The sequence below is a fragment of the Phyllobates terribilis genome, unplaced genomic scaffold (assembly GCF_046119375.1).
Source record: "Phyllobates terribilis strain yellow unplaced genomic scaffold, ASM4611937v1 Scaffold_11__3_contigs__length_659146591, whole genome shotgun sequence".
NCBI classification, from domain to species: domain Eukaryota; kingdom Metazoa; phylum Chordata; class Amphibia; order Anura; family Dendrobatidae; genus Phyllobates; species Phyllobates terribilis.
Genome location: NW_027362771.1, coordinates 529,137,672 through 529,155,722, shown reverse-complemented (window position 1 = coordinate 529,155,722; position 18,051 = coordinate 529,137,672). Strand labels below are relative to the sequence as shown.

At 43.2% G+C, this 18,051-nt stretch overlaps 1 protein-coding gene across 1 annotated transcript in view; it reads right to left on the bottom strand.

Annotated features, from left to right (window-relative positions):
* LOC141167323 (zinc metalloproteinase-disintegrin-like berythractivase) overlaps window positions 1-18,051 on the bottom strand; it is a 139,450-nt gene that overhangs the window by 23,965 nt on the left and 97,434 nt on the right. Inside the window, exons 14-16 of the mRNA XM_073654746.1 lie at window positions 17,820-18,015; window positions 17,510-17,612; window positions 12,763-12,907 (exon numbers count right to left, since the gene is read on the bottom strand). Coding sequence (XP_073510847.1) covers window positions 12,763-12,907; window positions 17,510-17,612; window positions 17,820-18,015 — 444 coding nt within the window. The remainder of the gene's footprint in view (window positions 1-12,762; window positions 12,908-17,509; window positions 17,613-17,819; window positions 18,016-18,051) is intronic.

Sequence of the window (18,051 nt, the reverse complement as noted above, 5' to 3'; positions counted from 1 at the left end):
TCCCCAGAACGAGTTGCCCCACCCAACTGCATGAGCTACTGAGCTGACTCAGAGCAGTATTCCCTTGGCCTTGGACCTCCCGCATATTGGGGTGTCTCTTTATGTCTCTGGCGAAGATGGCGATCCACCCGGATCGCCATAGACATGGCCACTTCAAGAGAAACTGAGTCCCATACAATGCAAGGGCATCCATCACCCTTGCAGATAGCCCTTGACAAAACTTGCTACGGAGTGCGAGGTCATTCCACTTACTGTCAGTGGACCACCTCCAAAACTCGGAGCAATACTCCTCTGCCGGCTGTACTCCCTGCTGAAGCTGACGTAGTATGGACGCAGTCGGGGCGGTCGTATATACAACCCCTGGCAAAAATTATGGAATCACCGGGCTCGGAGGATGTTCATTGAGTTGTTTAATGTTGTTGAAAAAAAGCAGATCACAGACATGGCACAAAACTAAAGTCATTTCAAATGGCAACTTTAGGGCTTTAAGAAACACTAAAAGAAATCAAGATTAAAAATGTGGTACTCAGTAAGGGTAATTTTTTTCAGACCAAGCAGAGGGAAAAATGATGGAATCACTTAATTCTGAGGAAAAAATTATGGAATCACCCTGTAAATTTTCATTTCCAAAACTGAGGTCTAAGTGGTAGCGTTTCTCCTTATGGAGAGTGACACACCAGCTCTGGCATGTCAAGGTAAGGAGGCTTATTCACCATGCAATGCTCCTCTGGGAAATTTAATATGCAAATTGCCTCTTCAGAGAAAAAGAGGACTTGTACTCTATAGCGCCACCTATTGGAAGTAGCAATCCTACAAGTCACAATCAACCCTTTAACGAGTCGTGCAATATGACTTAGGATAAAACCCAAATCAGAATCTCAATTTGCAGACACGGTGTTTCGGGCTGTTGGCCCTCGTCAGTGCAAAGTATGAGAACTGATTTGGCTAGGTGACCGGAAACTTAAAGCAATATGTCTCCAAAACAGGAAATGCACAACAAAACAAAAGAGGAACGAATGGGAGGAAACTGGAGTCAATGTCTGTGACCGAACTGTAAGAAACCGCCTAAAGGAAATGGGATTTACATACAGAAAAGCTAAACATAAGCCATCATTAACACCTAAACAGAAAAAAACAAGGTTACAATGCGCTAAGGAAAAGCAATCGTGGACTGTGGATGACTGGATGAAAGTCATATTCAGTGATGAATCGCGAATCTGCATTGGGCAAGGTGATGATGCTGGAACTTTTGTTTGGTGCCATTCCAATGCGATTTATAAAGATGACTGCATGAAGAGAACATGCAAATTTCCACAGTCATTTATGATATGGGGCTGCATGTCAGGTAAAGGCACTGGGGAGATCGCTGTCATTACATCTTCAATAAATGCCCATGTTTACATTGATATATTGGACAGTTTTCTTATCCCATCAATTGAAAGGATGTTTGGGGATGATGACATCATATTTTAAGATGATAATGCATCCTGCCATAGAGCAAAAACTGTGAAAAAAATTCATTGAAAGAAGACACATAAAGTCAATGTTATGGCCTGCAAATAGTCCGGATCTCAATCCAATTGAAAATCTTTGGTGGAAGTTGAAGAAAATGGTCCATGACAAGGCTCCAACCTGCAAAGCTGATCTGGCAACAGCAATCAGAGAAAGTTGGAGCCAGATTGATGAAGAGTACTGTTTGTCACTCATTAAGTCCATGCCTCAGAGACTGCAAGCTGTTATTAAAGCCAGAGGTGGTGCAACAAAATACTAGTGATGTATTGGAGTGTTCGTTTGTGTGTTTGTTTTTCATGATTCCATAATTTTTTCCTCAGAATTGAGTCATTCCATAATTTTTTCCTTCTGCTTGGTCTGAAAAAAATTACCCTTACTGAGTACCACATTTTTAATCTTGATTTCTTTTAGTGTTTCTTAAAGCCCTAAACTTGCCAATTGAAATGACTTTAGTTTTGTGCCATGTCTGTGATCTGCTTTTTTTCAACAACATTAAACAACTGAATGAACATCCTCCGAGCCCAGTGATTCCATAATTTTTGTCACGGGTTATATGAACCAGCGCTAGAAAAAATTCCTCCACCATCCGGAGCAACTGGGAGTCCGGCGGGAGGGAAGATGCCCAAGTTTGGGGGTCACCCTGAACAAGCGAGATTACTATCCCCACCCGTTGCTCCTCGGTTCCTGAGGAAGTAGGATGTAACCGAAAGTACAGCTTACAGGCTTCCCTGAAAACTACAAACATGTCACGCCCCCAGAGAACTTGTCAGGCAAAGTGATCTTGGCTCCACTGGGGGTTGCCTAGGAGTAACGGTCCCTAAACCTGCAGTTGCCCTGTCAGAGCTGAGATAGGATCCATGATGGATCAGCAAATGGTTTCAGCCAGAGCTAATGTCATGACTCTGTTGTTGGGTATCCCGGGCCCAGGGGCTCCTTCCCTGTCCCTAATGCTAGGGGTGCCCTAGCTGGCACTGTTCTGTGGATTAGTTCTGCAGGTGAAGACGGGGGGCCTAATACCTTGTCTGAGATCCTCAATCCGCCCTCAGTCTGTTCCCTTCCCCTGCCCAAGGAAGAGGGGAGTAATAGTGTATGGCAGTACACCAACCAGACTAACAAGGTAATACAACCAGGGCTAAAGGAAAATACCAACCATACAAATATATGCACACAAACAACAGGGAGTGGAGAATGGGGAAAAACAAAATAGGAGAAGAGGATTACACACAATCTCAACCACTCAACAGTCTTAGCTTAAATCCTCCAAACACCTTCTCAAACACAAACAATCCACCACACTCCTAGAACCATGCAGCATAAACTAGCTCTAGCAATGACTCCAAGCCAAAGCCCAGAATATATAAGAGCAGGAAGTGGCTAACACTGGACAGCTGAGATCCTTAATGCAGGTAAGCTTCCAGGAGTTCACAAGTGAGCAGATTAACCCCTGCATTGCAGAAAGAAACCTGCAACCCAAAAGTTGGAGAGTCCCTTTATGTCTCTGACAAAGGTGGCAGTCCAAACAGATGGCCAGAGACATTGCCACCTCCAGAGAAACCGGGGTCTCATACAGAGCAAAGGCATCCTTTACCCTCGCAGAAAGCCCCTGGCAGAAGTGACTAAGGATCGCAGGCTCATTCAACTTAGTATCTGTGGACCACCTACGGAACTCAGAACAATATTCCTTCACTAGCCGGTCTCCCTGCTGAAGCTGATGTGGTGTAGATTCGGCCAGAGAGACGTGTTCTGGGTCGTCATATATATGACCCAGAACCAGAAAAAATTCCTCAACCATTCAAAGCAAATGCGAGTCCGACGGGAGAGAAAATGCCCAGGCTTGGGGGTTATCCTGAAGGAGAGAAATTACAATCCCCACCTGTTGCTCCTCAGTACCAGACATAATTTAAAATACAGTTTATAAGCCTTCCTGAAAACAACAAACTTATTCAGACCCCCAGAAAATCTATCAGGTAGAGCAATCTTGGGCTTCACCAGGGGTTGCCCGAGAACCGCGGGCCCTAAACCTGAGGTGTTTGGGTGTTTGCCCAAGCCCAGCGCTACTGGATGCATTATGGAAAATTGGAGGCAGGTCAGTGAAGGCACAGTAAGCTGTCATAAGAGCATACAGATGAATATGTAAGCAGAGCACCAGATAGAGTTCACCCCACAGACAGCCCCCAAGCACGAGCATATCATTATCTCCAAACTGAAAATAAAGATTACACAAGAACCAAAGGATGGATTTCATCAATCAAGGTATCATTTTAATCAGTGTAATGTCGCCCATCTGATAGTGTATGTAGTTTACTGAGCACAATCCTGCTGACAGGTGCGCTTTAAACAAGACAAGAGAAATGCAAAGCTAAGCTCTAATTACTGTATTTTTTGGACTATAAGACGCACAGGACCATAGGACACACCTAGGTTTTAGAGGAGGAAAATAGAAAAAATATGTAAGCAAAAAATGTGGTCATGATGCACTGTTATGGGGGAGGGAGTCTGCTGCTGACACTGGTATAGGGGTAATGTTCCCCAATTCTGTTAATATCCTCCATCCTATTATATATGACCCTTCCTTCCTGTTATATGTGGCCCCATACCCATCCTGTTATGCATGGCACACCTCATCCCCTTCCAGGTATGCATGGTACCCCTCATCCTGGTATGCATGGCACCCCTCATCCTGGTTGCATGGCACCCCTCATCCAAGTATGCATGGCCCCCCTCATTCTGGTTGCACCTCATCCCCATCCTGATATGTATGGCACCCCAATCCACCATCCTGGTATGCATGACACCCCAATCCACCATCCTGGTATGCATGGCACCGCTCATCCCCATCCTGGTATGCATGGCACCCCTCATTCCCATCCTGGTATGCATGGCACCCCTCATCCCCTTCCAGGTATGCATGGTACCCCTCATCCTGGTATGCATGGCACCCCTCATCCTGGTTGCATGGCACCCCTCATCCAAGTATGCATGGCCCCCCTCATTCTGGTTGCATGGCACCCCTCATCTTGGTATGCATGGCACCCCTCGGCCCTCTTCTTGGTATGCATGGCCACCCTCAGCCCTCTTCCTCGTATGTATGGTCCCTCATCCCTCTTCCTGGTATGTATGGCCCCCTCATCCTTCTTCCTGGTATGTATGGTCCCCCTCATCCCTCTTCCTGGTAAGTATGGTCCCCCTCATCCTTCTTCCTGATATGCTTGGCACCCACCATCCCATTCTGCACACAAAAAAATAATCATTAGTTCTACTCACCTTTCTTCCCTGTGTTCTAGCGCTGTGTCCTCCTCTGCAGCCAGCACTGATCTCAGTGTGAGCCGCACATGGCGATGACGCCATGTGTCCTCACACCGTGAGATGCTGTGCCAGGAAAGTCACTGCTCCCCACGCCCGGGCTGTGTGAGTGGGGAGCAGTGACCATTGATTCTCTCTAATAGCGCTCACACTGTACCGCAGCGCGGCTCCTGCAGCAGCCGGCGGTCAGCGTGCCCGCTATTAAAGTCCATGAATATTCTCTACAACCAACTCCCATGGGTTGTAGTGAATGTTCATGGACTTTAATAGCAGGCACGCTGACCGCCGGCTGCTGCAGGAGCCGCGCTGCGGTACAGTGTGAGCGCTATTAAGGAAAATGAATACACTGTGTTCCAAATTATTATGCAAATAATATTTTCTCAGATTTTCCCAAATTACCTATATGAATTGCAGTCATTGTAATTTTCCAGTCAAATAACTATTAGAGTACAATTGAAAGGTTTTTGTACAAACTGCCTATAATAACAGTATATTTTTTAAAAAATAAAACACTCAAACTGCACTCAAAATGCATGTTCCAAATTATTATGCACAGTAGAGTTTTCAACCTTTTCATTTTAATAAAGAACAAAAAATGGTCCTTTTTGAAATTATAAGCATTAGCAGGTTATTACAAACTGAAATCAAACAGTTTTCAACTCAAAACTTTATTCTAGGTGATGTTACATTTTCACATAGGACCCCTTGTTCGAAAGGAGCTTCTGAACTCTCTCGTCCATTGAATTTGTCAGGTTTTGGATGGTTTCTGCTTTAATTGTTTTGCATGAGGACAGAATACCCTCCCAGAGCTGTTGCTTAGATGTGAACTGCCTCCCGCCATCATAGACACTCCTTTTGATGATGCTCCAGAGTTTCTCAATGGGCTTGAGGTCAGGGGAGCATGGGTGCCACACCATAAGTTTGTCCCCTTTTATGCCCATAGCAGCCAGAGATGCAGATGTGTTATGTGCAGCATGAGACGGGGCATTATCACGCTCCCGGCACATTAACCCCCGCAATGCTGCGATCGAAGTCGATCTCAGCATTGTGGTGGCAAGGGGAGGTGATCGATATACTCTCCTCCTCTTCCGGCCTCCAGCGCTGTCTGCCGTGGCTTCCCAGATGTTGCCATGACGACCCGATGTCATCATGACAACATCCGGGTCACCAGGCAGCAGGAACATTGTTTGGTCATGAGCAGTGCACGACCAAACAATGTTCTCACTGTGCAGCGCAGACTGCCTGCATGGCACAGGGATGGTGCTCCATCCCTATGCTATGCAGGTGATCAGATTAAAAAAAGTGAAAGTCCCAGAGTGGGACAAAGTAAAAAAGTGTAAAAACTGTCAGAAAGTGAAAAAAAAAAAAAAAAAATGTAAAAATATAAAAAAAAAAAATAATAAAAAGAATCCACCAAAAATAAAAATATAATGTACCCATCAATAAATATTATTATGAAAAAAAAGCAAACAAACAATAAAAGTACACATATTTGGTATCGCCGCGTCCGGAACGACATGACCTATAAAAATGTCCCACTAGTTAACCCCTTCAGTGAACACGGTAAAAAAAAAAAAAAAAAAACGAAGCAAAAAACATGCTTTATCATCATACCGCCAAACAAAAAATGGAATAACACGCAATCAAAAAAACGAATATAAATAAAAATGGCACCGCTGAAAACGTCATCTTGTCCCGCAAAAAACAAGCCGCCATACAGCTCCATCATCTGAAAAATCAAAAAGAAGTTATAGCTCTCAGAATAAAGCGATGCAAAAAAATATTTTTTTCTATAAAATCTCTTTTATTGTGTAAAAGCGCCAAAACATAGAAAAACGATATAAATGTGGTATCGCTGTAAACGTATTGACCCAAAGAATAAAGGTACCTTATCAATTTTACCACACGCGGAACAGAATAAAAATAAAAAAAAATAAAAAAACAATTCCCGAATTGGTGGTTTTTGTTTATTCTGCCTCCCAAAAATCGGAATAGAAAGCGATCAAAAAATGTCACGTGCCTGAAAATGGCACCAATAAAATCGTCAACTCATCCCGCAAAAAACAAGCTGTCACATGACTCTGTCTGCCAAAATATGGAAAAATTATAGCTCTCAAAATATGGCGATGCAAAAACTAGATTTTACAAAAAATGCATCTTTTAGTGTGTGACAGCTGTCAATCATAAAAACCCCATATGATTCTGGTATCACTGTAATCGCACCGACCCGAAGAATAAAGTTGTCTAATCACTTATACCGCACGAGGAACGGCGTAAGAAATAAACTCTCGGGTTAGGGTTGTGCTAGGGTTAGGGCTGGGATTGGGGTTAGGGTTGTGATGGGGTTGGGATTTTTTTCAAAAGTAAGAAAAAAAGATGACGATATGGCGACTAGTGTTGAGCGCAAGTGCTCGCTACATGTTTTTTTTGGGTGTCTAATAACCGTGAAACATGCGGGGCAGGGACTCGAGCATGTCACTCGAGCACACGCAGTACATGGTGCATACCTGAGTACCCGATGGAAACTCAAGTAGCGAGCACTTGCGCTCAAGACTAATGACAACTTATTCAATATGATGACCTAATGTTATCAAATTCTGTGCCGTACCTCTGGGTTCAAAATATTCACTATACCCCTTGATAAAATCCTTGAGGGGTCTAGTTTCCAAAATGGGGTCACTTGTGGGGGGTTTCCACTGTTTAGTCACACAGGGGCTCTACAAACGCGACATGGTGTCCGCTAACAAACTGAATGGAAAATCGGCTCAAATTGTTAGCGGACACCATGTTGCGTTTGGAGAGCCCCTGTGTGCCTAAACATTGGAGCTCCCCCACAAGTGAATCCATTTTGGAAACAAAACCCCCCAAGACACCTATCTAGATGCATAGTGAGCACTTAGAACCCCCAGGTGCTTCACAAATTGATTCATAAAAATGAAAAAGTGGTAAAAAAAATACTTTTTCATTTTTACGGATTTGTTAAGCACCTGGGGGTTCAAAATGCTCACCACTCATCTAGATAAGTTCCCAGGGGGTCTAGTTTCCAAAATGGGGTCACTTGTGGGGGGTTTCCACTGTTTAGGCACATCAGGGGCTCTTCAAAAGCAACATGGCGTCCGTTAATTATTCAAGCAAATTTTACAATCGAAAATTCAAATGGCGCTCCTTCCCTTCCGAGCCCTGCCATGCACCCAAACAGTGTTTTTTCCCCACATATGGGGTATCTGCGTGCCCAGGGGAAATTGTACAACAAATTTTGGGGTCCATTTTTTCCTGTTACCCCTGCGAAAATAAAAAAAATTGGGTCTAAAGTAACATTTTTGTGAAAAAAGTTAAATGTTCATTTTTTTCTTCCACATTCCAAAAATTCCTGTGAAGCACCTGAAGGGTTAATAAAGTTCTTGAATGTGGTTTTGAGCACCTTGAGGGGTGCAGTTTTTAGAATGGTGTCACTTTTGGGTATTTTCTGTCATAAAGACCTCTCAAAGTGACTTCAAATGTGATGTGGTCCCTAGAAAAATGGTTTTGTAAATTTTGTTGGAAAAATGAGAAATCGCTGGTCAACTTTTAACCCTTATAGCTCCATAACAAAAAAAAATTTTGGTTCCATTTTGGTTTGCTTATGTAAAGTAAACATGTGGGAAATGTTATTTATTAACTATTTTGTGTGACATATCTCTCTGATTTAAGGGCATAAAAATTCAAATTTTGAAAATTGCAAAATTTTCAAAATTTTCGCCAAATTTACGTTTTTTTCACAAATAAACGCAAGTGATATCGAAGAAATTTTACCACAATCATGACGCACAATATGTCACAAAAAAACAATCTCAGAATCAGGGGGATCTGTTGAAGCGTTCCAGAGTAATTACCTCATAAAGTGACAGTGGTCAGAATTGTAAAAATTGGCCTGGTCATTAACGTGCAAACCACCTTGGGTTGTAAAGGGGTTAAAAATCCTTCACATGAGTGGAGGAAAGGGTAAGTTTAAAGGTAACCTGTCATGTCATTTGTATAATTTAAACTGTCCCCAGGTCACAATTAGTGATGCAGTGTGCATCACTAACACGCTTTTTCCATGAAAATCTGTGCTATAGTCATTTGCCAAAAGCACTTTATATACCATAGTTATAACTTACTTGCTCATTCAGTCATCCACTCAATTTGAATTCTAATTCTGCGGTTGCGCACTTTGCTGTATTAGCCAGCTTGCTCAGTGTGTATGTGACATTACCTGCGCTTGCGCAATGTGTAAGTTTAATCCGCCCTTGCACATTGTTCGTGCGCCGTGACATGTGACTCCCCGCAAATGCGCCGTGACGTGCCGCTCCCCACACGTGTGCAGTAAAGCTGTGTTTATTTCACAGCTTCACTGACTGTGTGCGCACACGCGGGGAGCCAAGCATCATGGCACACGCATCGGGGAGCCACGCGTCATGGCGGGGATCCGCAAGCCCGGATTAAGCTTACACATTGCTCAAGAGCAAGTAATGTCACAAACACACTGAGCAAGCTGGCTAATACAGCGAAGTGTGCAAGTGGACAGCCAAGTGGATGGTTTAGGAGGTATTTAGTGTCTGTGCACCAGTCTGTCCTCCAAGGATCTTCCTCTATAGGTAATCTGAGGGTAGTAAGTGGTGGAATCTCCAATTTCATTATCCATTTTTAGGATGGGCTGGTATTTTTCAAGAATTGTTCTAACCTCCTGTGCCCCATTATTGAAAGTAGTGATAAAGCGGAACCCATTTTCATCCTTTCTTTTTAAGGATAGGGGTGAGCAATTGTGTTCTTTATGGGTAACTTTCACAAATGCTTTAAGATCTTTTTGGGGTACTCTCTCTGAATAAATCTGGACCTCAGATCACCGGCCTGTCTTCTAAAAGTATTGTTATCGTAACAGTTTCTGCGAACCTTGAGGTACTGCCCTCTAGAAATACCCTTCTGTAGAGAGACGGTATAGCTATATTTTTGGGCTTGTGACTTTTCACATGTGGTGATGTGTAGGTCCGCCCCCATCCCCAAGAAAAAAAGTCATTAATGTTTTTACATGATTTTTTACGGTTACCTTTTACCTCTGTTACTTTACTTTTTATTTACTGGTGTGAACAACAACTAATCTTAGACAGGGACAGGAGGAGGATCAAACATCGAAACATCTCCCTCCTGTCCATGAAGCCCAACTTCTCCTCCATTCACTCCAGCTGAAGTCCAGGTGGCATTTTAACTGACTACTGTACACTACACTAGTGATCCTAAGCCGACATAGAAGCGAATCTCAGCTTCAAAATGAAACCTTGATCATTGGTGTAACTGTGAGCAAGGCTGAGATACGGCTATAAGTAGCTTGGGCGTATCTTATTCGTCCTTGGCTACTGAGCTGCCACCCTGTAAAGATGTATAAGATACGTACTTGGTGGGGAAAGTGTTAATTCACGCTCCCCTGCTGTCAGCCCTCTCCTCATTCACACTGACTGAAGTCAGTAAGGAGGGAGGGACATTTTAACTAGCAATATCTCAGCCGAAATCTAAGGATAAGAGTCTCAGCTTTATGGCTCATTCAGACGCCCGTGCTAATCGGTCCGTGCACATACCGCTAATGCATGGACTGACAGCGGCTCTCCTGACCCAAGTGTGACATCTTCATGTATTTCTACGAGGCTCTCACACTCAGGTCGGGAATGCCTCGGCCAGTCCGTGCATTGCGGTCTGATCTCGAATTGATTTGCACGGATGTCTGAATGAGTCCTTAAAACAAGACTGGGATAGCTGCTGTAGTTGTGACCCAGTATGAGATATCACAGGTCAGAGTTTGTTCACACGACCATATTTTCAGTCAGAGTGCTGTCTGTGAAAAGAACGGACTCCACTCAGACCAATGTTATTCAATGGGGCAGTGCAGATGAACGATTTTTGCACTGACCGAATTTTCATGTGAAAGAAATCGTAGCCTACACTAGTTTCCTCTGGAAATCCTATGAGACTCACCCATTCAAGTCTATGGGTGCACAAAAAAAATCAGATACAATATAGAGCCAAAATATAGCATCTGCTTTTTACAGAAATATTGCAATTAAAAATGTATTGCATATGGACTGCACACAGATGACAAGTGAGAAAAGAATCGTCTTTGAGTTTTCTGGATGAAACTCTGAACAATTTTTTATGTTTGTATGAACCTACCCTTAGGGTCTTTCACATGTCAGTGCTTCAAGTACGTGTGGTATCCTTTTCCACACGTACTGGACACACTGACACATGTAGAACCCATTCAAATTAATGGGTCTGGGCACATGTCAGTGTGTTTCCACGGACTGTTTGCCTGTGGGTAAAACACGCTGACATGTAAATTTTTTCTCGAAGAACATCCCTGTGTCATCAGTGTGACACATACCGGCGCCTGGGAATCAGCAGTACAGTTAGCACTGTATCCAAGCGCAAGGTGCTGCAGGCATCTCTCATTATTGTCCCCTGCCAGTGCTGCAATCAGCGCGAGCAAGGGACAATGTTGAGAGTAGTTTTGTGCTCCCGCTGTGTCCTGGTGTAAAACTAAGAATAAAATAAACAAATCCTTATACTCACCTGTCCTAAGTGTCCCCCCGCTGTAATCCACCTGACCGCTCACGCCGAGGAGCTGAGGAGAATGACTCTCTACAGCGAGCAGGCTCCTGCTCTGTGCTGAGTTCAGTGAGTGACAGGACACCGCTCGTTGTAGCGAGTCATTCTCCCCGGCTCCTCGGAGTGAGCGGTCAGATGGATTACAGCAGGAGACACCTTCGGACAGGTGAGTATAAGGATTTTTTAATTTTATTCTTATTTTTACACGAGGACACAGCAAGGGCAGAATACGACTCTCAACACTGATCATCGCCAGCAGGGGACAATGATGAGGGGATCGTTCAGCACCTGACGCTTGCGAACAGCGCTACTTGTACCGCTGATTCCCAAGTGCCAGTATGTATGATCCTGATGCGGCACACGGTTGCCACACAGGTGTTCATGGACACGGGTCTCTCCGATACTGTTTTTTACAGTACTGGAAATATCCAGACATGTGAAAAAGGCCTTAAAGTTAGAGTTGGGAGTGAGAGCTGCAGGCATTCACTTAACCACTTGATATATTAGGTTGGATTGTAATTCTCAGTTTTAAACACCTTCACGACATGACGTACAGTTATGTCATATGTTGTGTTCCTGCTTTGATGCGGGCTTGGCGAGTGAGCCCGCATCTTTCTTGGCATATCATGGCTGATTTAATCAGCCATCATGTGCCTTTAACAGTTACGGGTGGCACAAAGGCACACACAGGCAGAGAGCACGTCATTCCAAGCACCCATCGGCATGCCGGTGTGTTACCGCGACGCACGGAAGGGTTGCCATGACAGCGAGGGGTCTGCTGAAGATCATGACGATGCTCCAGTGAAAGCCAGCCTGTGGCGTTCACAGGAGATTGTGAATTTAGATTGTGATTGATCAAATGATCGCAGCTTCAAGGCAGTCCAGCTAATCTGTGTAACCCCAGCCCCACCACTGATTGACAGCTTGCTGACAGTGTACACAGGAAGCAGCCAATCAGTGGTGTGGGCAGGGTTATACACAGCTCAGCTTTCTGCTACATCTACAGCAGATAAAACAGGTATTCTATTAAACCTGCACCCAGCAGCCCAGTAAGTGACATATCGCTGGAATCAGGGTCTTTGCCCCTATGTCATGCTGCTCTTATATTCCATACCAAAAACCTACTGACAGATTCCCATTAAACTTAGATGCATTGGAGCAAAACACAATGGTTGTAACTGATTCTTTTAAGTAAGCTTCAGTCATACTTATATATTTAGGTGACTACTGAGGTGTGCACAGCTACATAACCCTAATAACTAACACTACAGTATATACTGTTCTGTTTGACTTGTTCTTCCTGTGCAGGCAGATAACCATATGTGTACTCACATTTGTAGCACTGCACTTTGTCCCTGCAGCCACCATTCCTTTATCAAATATAAAAGTTTTGCATTGGCCAAAGGTAACAAGGAAGCCTTTGATGTTAAGATAGTCAGAACCGCCATTACAAAAGAGAACTCCACATTTTACATCCCTGTAAGAAACAAAAACAGCAATGTATTAATGACTTTGTGCAAGTTTTATTTGTTTACTAAAATTGCTGAGAGATGTGCACCTTTTAATAAAGTTGTTGCCATTAAATTTGTGTTTTAGACTGGCACATGAAATACCAGTGCAAATACCCCATAGTCATAGTCTCTACAAATGATGAGGAATCTACAGATCACAGAGTATTATATAGAGATACAGCACAGCCCGATTCTCATATCTGACCACTGAGCAAGGAGGACCTACGAGGAAATCTCTTATCAATAGATGATTATAATAACACAGGTATGAAAATTGTTTCAAATCCAATGACTGACTCTTATGTTTTCTTATGCCCTGATTTAAAAAAAACACCTTTATTTTTAACCATCAAGAATGGATTTTGTACAAAACGCCCATGAAATTACGTACAAGCGAGAAGAACAAGAAAAATCTTTATTGTAGCCAAAAATATACACAATATTATACAGTGCCTACAAGTAGTATTCAACCCCCTGCAGATTTAGCTGGTTGACACATGCGGAATTAACTTGGCATTGTGACATTTGTACTGTAGATCAGCCTGGAAGTGGGAAATGCATTGCAGCAAATTTTGTTTTTGGTTTTTTTTTGTTTTTTTTTTAAAACGTTAAAAGTTAGTTCAGAGTGTCATTTATTATTCAACCCCTCAAACCACAAGAATTCTGTTTGGTTCCCCTAAAGTATTAAGAAGTAGTTCAGGCACCAAGAATAATGAGCTTCACATGTGTGGATTAAAGATCTCTTTTGCCAGCCTTTTCTGACTATTTAAGACCCTCCCCAAACTTGTGAACAGCACTCAGACATGGTCAACATGGGAAAGACAAAGGAGCATTCCAAGGCCATCAGAGACAAGATCGTGGAGGGTCACAAGGCTGGCAAGGGGTACAAAACCCTTTCCAAGGAGTTGGGCCTACCTGTCTCCACTGTTGGGAGCATCATCCGTAAGTGGAAGGCTTATGGAACTACTGTTAGCCTTCCACGGCCAGGACAGCCTTTGAAAGTGTCCTCCCGTGCCGAGGCCAGGCTTGTCCAAAGAGTCAAGGCTAACCCAAGGACAACAAGGAAGGAGCTCCGGGAAGATCTCATGGCAGTGGGGACATTGGTTTCAGTCAATACCATAAGTAACGTACTCCACCGCAATGGTCTCCGTTCCAGACGAGCCCGTAAGGTACCTTTACTTTCAAAGCGTCATGTCAAGGCTCGTCTACAGTTTGCTCATGATCACTTGGAGGACTCTGAGACAGACTGGTTCAAGGTTCTATGGTCTGATGAGACCAAGATCGAGATCTTTGGTGCCAACCACACACGTGACGTTTGGAGACTGGATGGCACTGCATACGACCCCAAGAATACCATCCCTACAGTCAAGCATGGTGGTGGCAGCATCATGCTGTGGGGCTGTTTCTCTGCCAAGGGGCCTGGCCATCTGGTCTGCATCCATGGGAAGATGGATAGCACGGCCTACCTGAAGATTTTGGCCAAGAACCTCCGCTCCTCCATCAAGGATCTTAAGATGGGTCGTAATTTCATCTTCCAACAAGACAACAACCCAAAGCACACAGCCAAGAAAACCAAGGCCTGGTTCAAGAGGGAAAAAGTCAAGGTGTTGGAGTGGCCTAGTCAGTCTCCTGACCTTAACCCAATTGAAAACTTGTGGAAGGAGCTCAAGAATAAAGTCCACATGAGACACCCAAAGAACCTAGATAACTTGGAGAAGATCTGCATGGAGGAGTGGGCCAAGATAACTCCACAGACCTGTGCCGGCCTGATCAGTTCTTATAAAAGACGATTATTAGCTGTAATTGCAAACAAGGGTTATTCCACAAAATATTAAACATAGGGGTTGAATAATAATTGACCCACACTTTTATGTTTAAAATTTAATAAAATTCAACTGAGCAACATAACTTTTTGGTTTGTAAGATTTATGCTTCTGTTCATAAAACCTACTCTCGTTTGCAGTTTGAAGGCTCTAACTTATTTGCATCTTATCAAACCAGCTAAATCTGCAGGGGGTTGAATACTACTTGTAGGCACTGTATATAAAAATTTATTGAACATTGATTCTGCAATTTTATTCGTAATTAACTATTGCGCCTTTTCCTTTTCTCTTCAAAGCTTCCTTGATACCTTTTCTCTTATAGAAGGCCTGCGGATGTTCTCTATGAATCATCCAGCAGTAGTCCTCCATCTTGTTCACGTTCCATCTACCTCGGTATCGAAGGTTCATTTCCTTGATATCCTGATGAAATCTTTCTCCTTGCTCTTAGCTAACAGCACAAAGGTTTTCAGGAAAGTTGTCCAAATGGAAATGTAAAAAAATGTAACTTCAAATTCATCAGGCAACCCAAGGCTTTGAAACATTTCAGCATGTTTTACACGATGGACTTAAATTTTGGAACTTTGTTGTTACCTAGAAATTTCTCCATGACTTCTTTAAAAGAACACCAAGTCCTTCTCTCAACAGCTTTCATTTTTGTTTTAAACTCATTGTCCTTCATGAGTTTCCGAATATCCAGACAGACAAAACTGCCTTCGTTCAGTTTTGCTTCGGACAGTCCCTAAAACTTGGTACACAGGTACTTACAAGTCTGTCTTTCTTTCAGTAACTTTCACAAACTGCTTCATCAGTCCAAGCTTAATGTGGAGTGGTGGCAGAACTTTAGTGAGATCAACTAAATTTTCCGCAATTATGTTCTTAAGTCCAGGTTGCAAAGATGTTCTTGTTGGCCAACTTTTTTTTGGCTCTAATGAGGAGTCCTATCCTGGTTGTTCAATTGACACAAAAAGCATGCATAATTCATCTATACTCCTTGCGGCCCAAGGAGCGAAGAGAGAACTTTCAGTTCTCCCATACTGACCATCCTTGATCCTCGTAGTTAAGTTTCTTCAGAATAAAGTCTAAAGCCCCCGTCTCACATAGCGAGATCGATAGCGAGATCGCTGCTGTGTCACGGTTTTGGTGACGCAACAGCGACCTCACCAGCGATGTCGCTATGTGTGACAGTTTGCAGCGATCAGGCCCCTGCTGTGAGGTCGCTGATCGCTGCAAAGTGTCCTGGACCATTTTTTGGACGTTGCCCTCCCGCTGGTCAGCACACATCACTGTGTGTGACCAGTGGGAGCAGAGATCAGGCTGGTAACCATGATAAACATCAGGTTACTAGGGGCACACGCGCACCTAGTAACCCGTTGTTTATCATGGTTACGAGCCTGCTAAAGTGAGCGGTAACCTCCCGCTCACCGTATCAGAGTGGTAACCATGATAAACAACGGGTTACTAGGTGCGCGTGTGCCCCTAGTAACCCGATGTTTACCATGGTTACCAGCCTGCTCCTGCTTCAGCAGGCTGGTAACCAGGAGCAGGACATCGTGGAAAGATTCTTTCCACGATGTTGCTGCTCCCCTGATCGTTGGTGTGCCTGCCTGTTTGACAGCTCACCAGCGACCACATAGCGAAACAGCAACGATCCCTGACAGGTCGTATCGTTGTCGGGATCGTTGCAGCGTCGCTAAGTGTGACGGGGCCTTTAATTCTCAGAGCCTTCTTTCAAGTGCACAGAATGCCCTACAGGCACTGAAGCATACTTGCTGCCATTGTGCAGTAGCACAGCTTTCAGACTTTTTTTGGAAGAATCAATAATGAGTCTCCACTCGCTCACATTATGCTCAATGTTAAATTTTTCCATCAGCCCAGGAACATCACTAATGACACTAAAATCATCCACCAAAGGTCACGCAAAGGGGTCAAAGTATGGTGCAAGAAATAGCCTGTGGAGTCAGTGTTTGTTAAAAAACTGTACGTGATGGAATATTTTTTTAATATTTTTACTGACTTCAGGGATTCAAAGTATGTAAAAATCACCTCTTACTTCTCAAACAATTTTACCTTTGCAGACCTGTGTAATTTACTGTGAATGTTTCATTTTCTATTTAAATTCAACATCAGGCATAGGAAAGAGGTTTTATTTGAGACTTCCCCTTGTTAAATCTCCCCCATTTTGTACTCATTTAAAGGATAGCTATTATCAGAAAATGGCCTATTTAAATCAAGTTTTTGTGTTTAATTTATTTATTTATTTATGTTTGCCATTTTTTTCCCTTATAGTATTATAATCTGTACTAGAAACAAAAATGAGAAATCTTGTAATTTTTACACTGGCCTCTGGAACTTTTTTAAACTGTAAGTTCCTGTCGTTTCAGGAAATATGTGCATTGGCCTCAAATAAACTCCGACCCTATCTTTTGATTGATGCATTTAATGAGCGTGTGCAAAGGTCCTTTTGAAGGGGGTGGGGATCAGGTTCAGCTGTCATATCGGCTGTTGTGACCGATGGATCCTACCTCTGATGATAAAAAAACTGTTATGAACTCTTCCTTTTTTCTGAGGTGAGTCAAAAAAGAAGTGCTAGTAGGTCATTACTGAATCATGACCATGTGTTCAACTGCATAGCTCATTTTTTTTATTCTTCATCATTTTCTTTTCATTCTGTCTCTTCACTGTACCATATTTCCAAACCAAACTGAACAAATCTGTTATTTGACTCCAATCTGATACCATACTCACGCCTTCCCACATGGGAAGTATCTTTGCCCTTCTTTTCTGCAGTGTCCCCTCATAGTGCCTTCTGTATTCTTTAAGAAACAGTCATCATCTGCAGTGATGGCTCCTGAATAAAAATAAGCTAAAAAAGTAACTAAATATGTGAATATATATTTTATTTTACTAGTTTTATGATGTTATTGTGCATCTTGATTACATTTTTGGCACTACCCTTTACCCGACTCACACTCTTACCAGGGATGTCCTAATAGCTGTGCCATCATCTAAGAAAGTGACAGACTATAAACTCCAGGCTTCCATCAACATTACTCACCTGGACCCCAGATGTCAATACATTGGCTTCTCATGAGCGGACATTTTCCCATGTAGCAGGCCCCATTTCCGTCCTTGCATGGGAAGCCATTTACTTTAAAACTTTCTTTTGGACACGCCGGAGACTTCCCATCACACATATCTGTAAGGTCACACTCATCTTTGGCAGGTCTACAAATAGATCCTGCCGGTTTAATCTGTGGGGAAACCATATAGAGCATATAGGAATGATA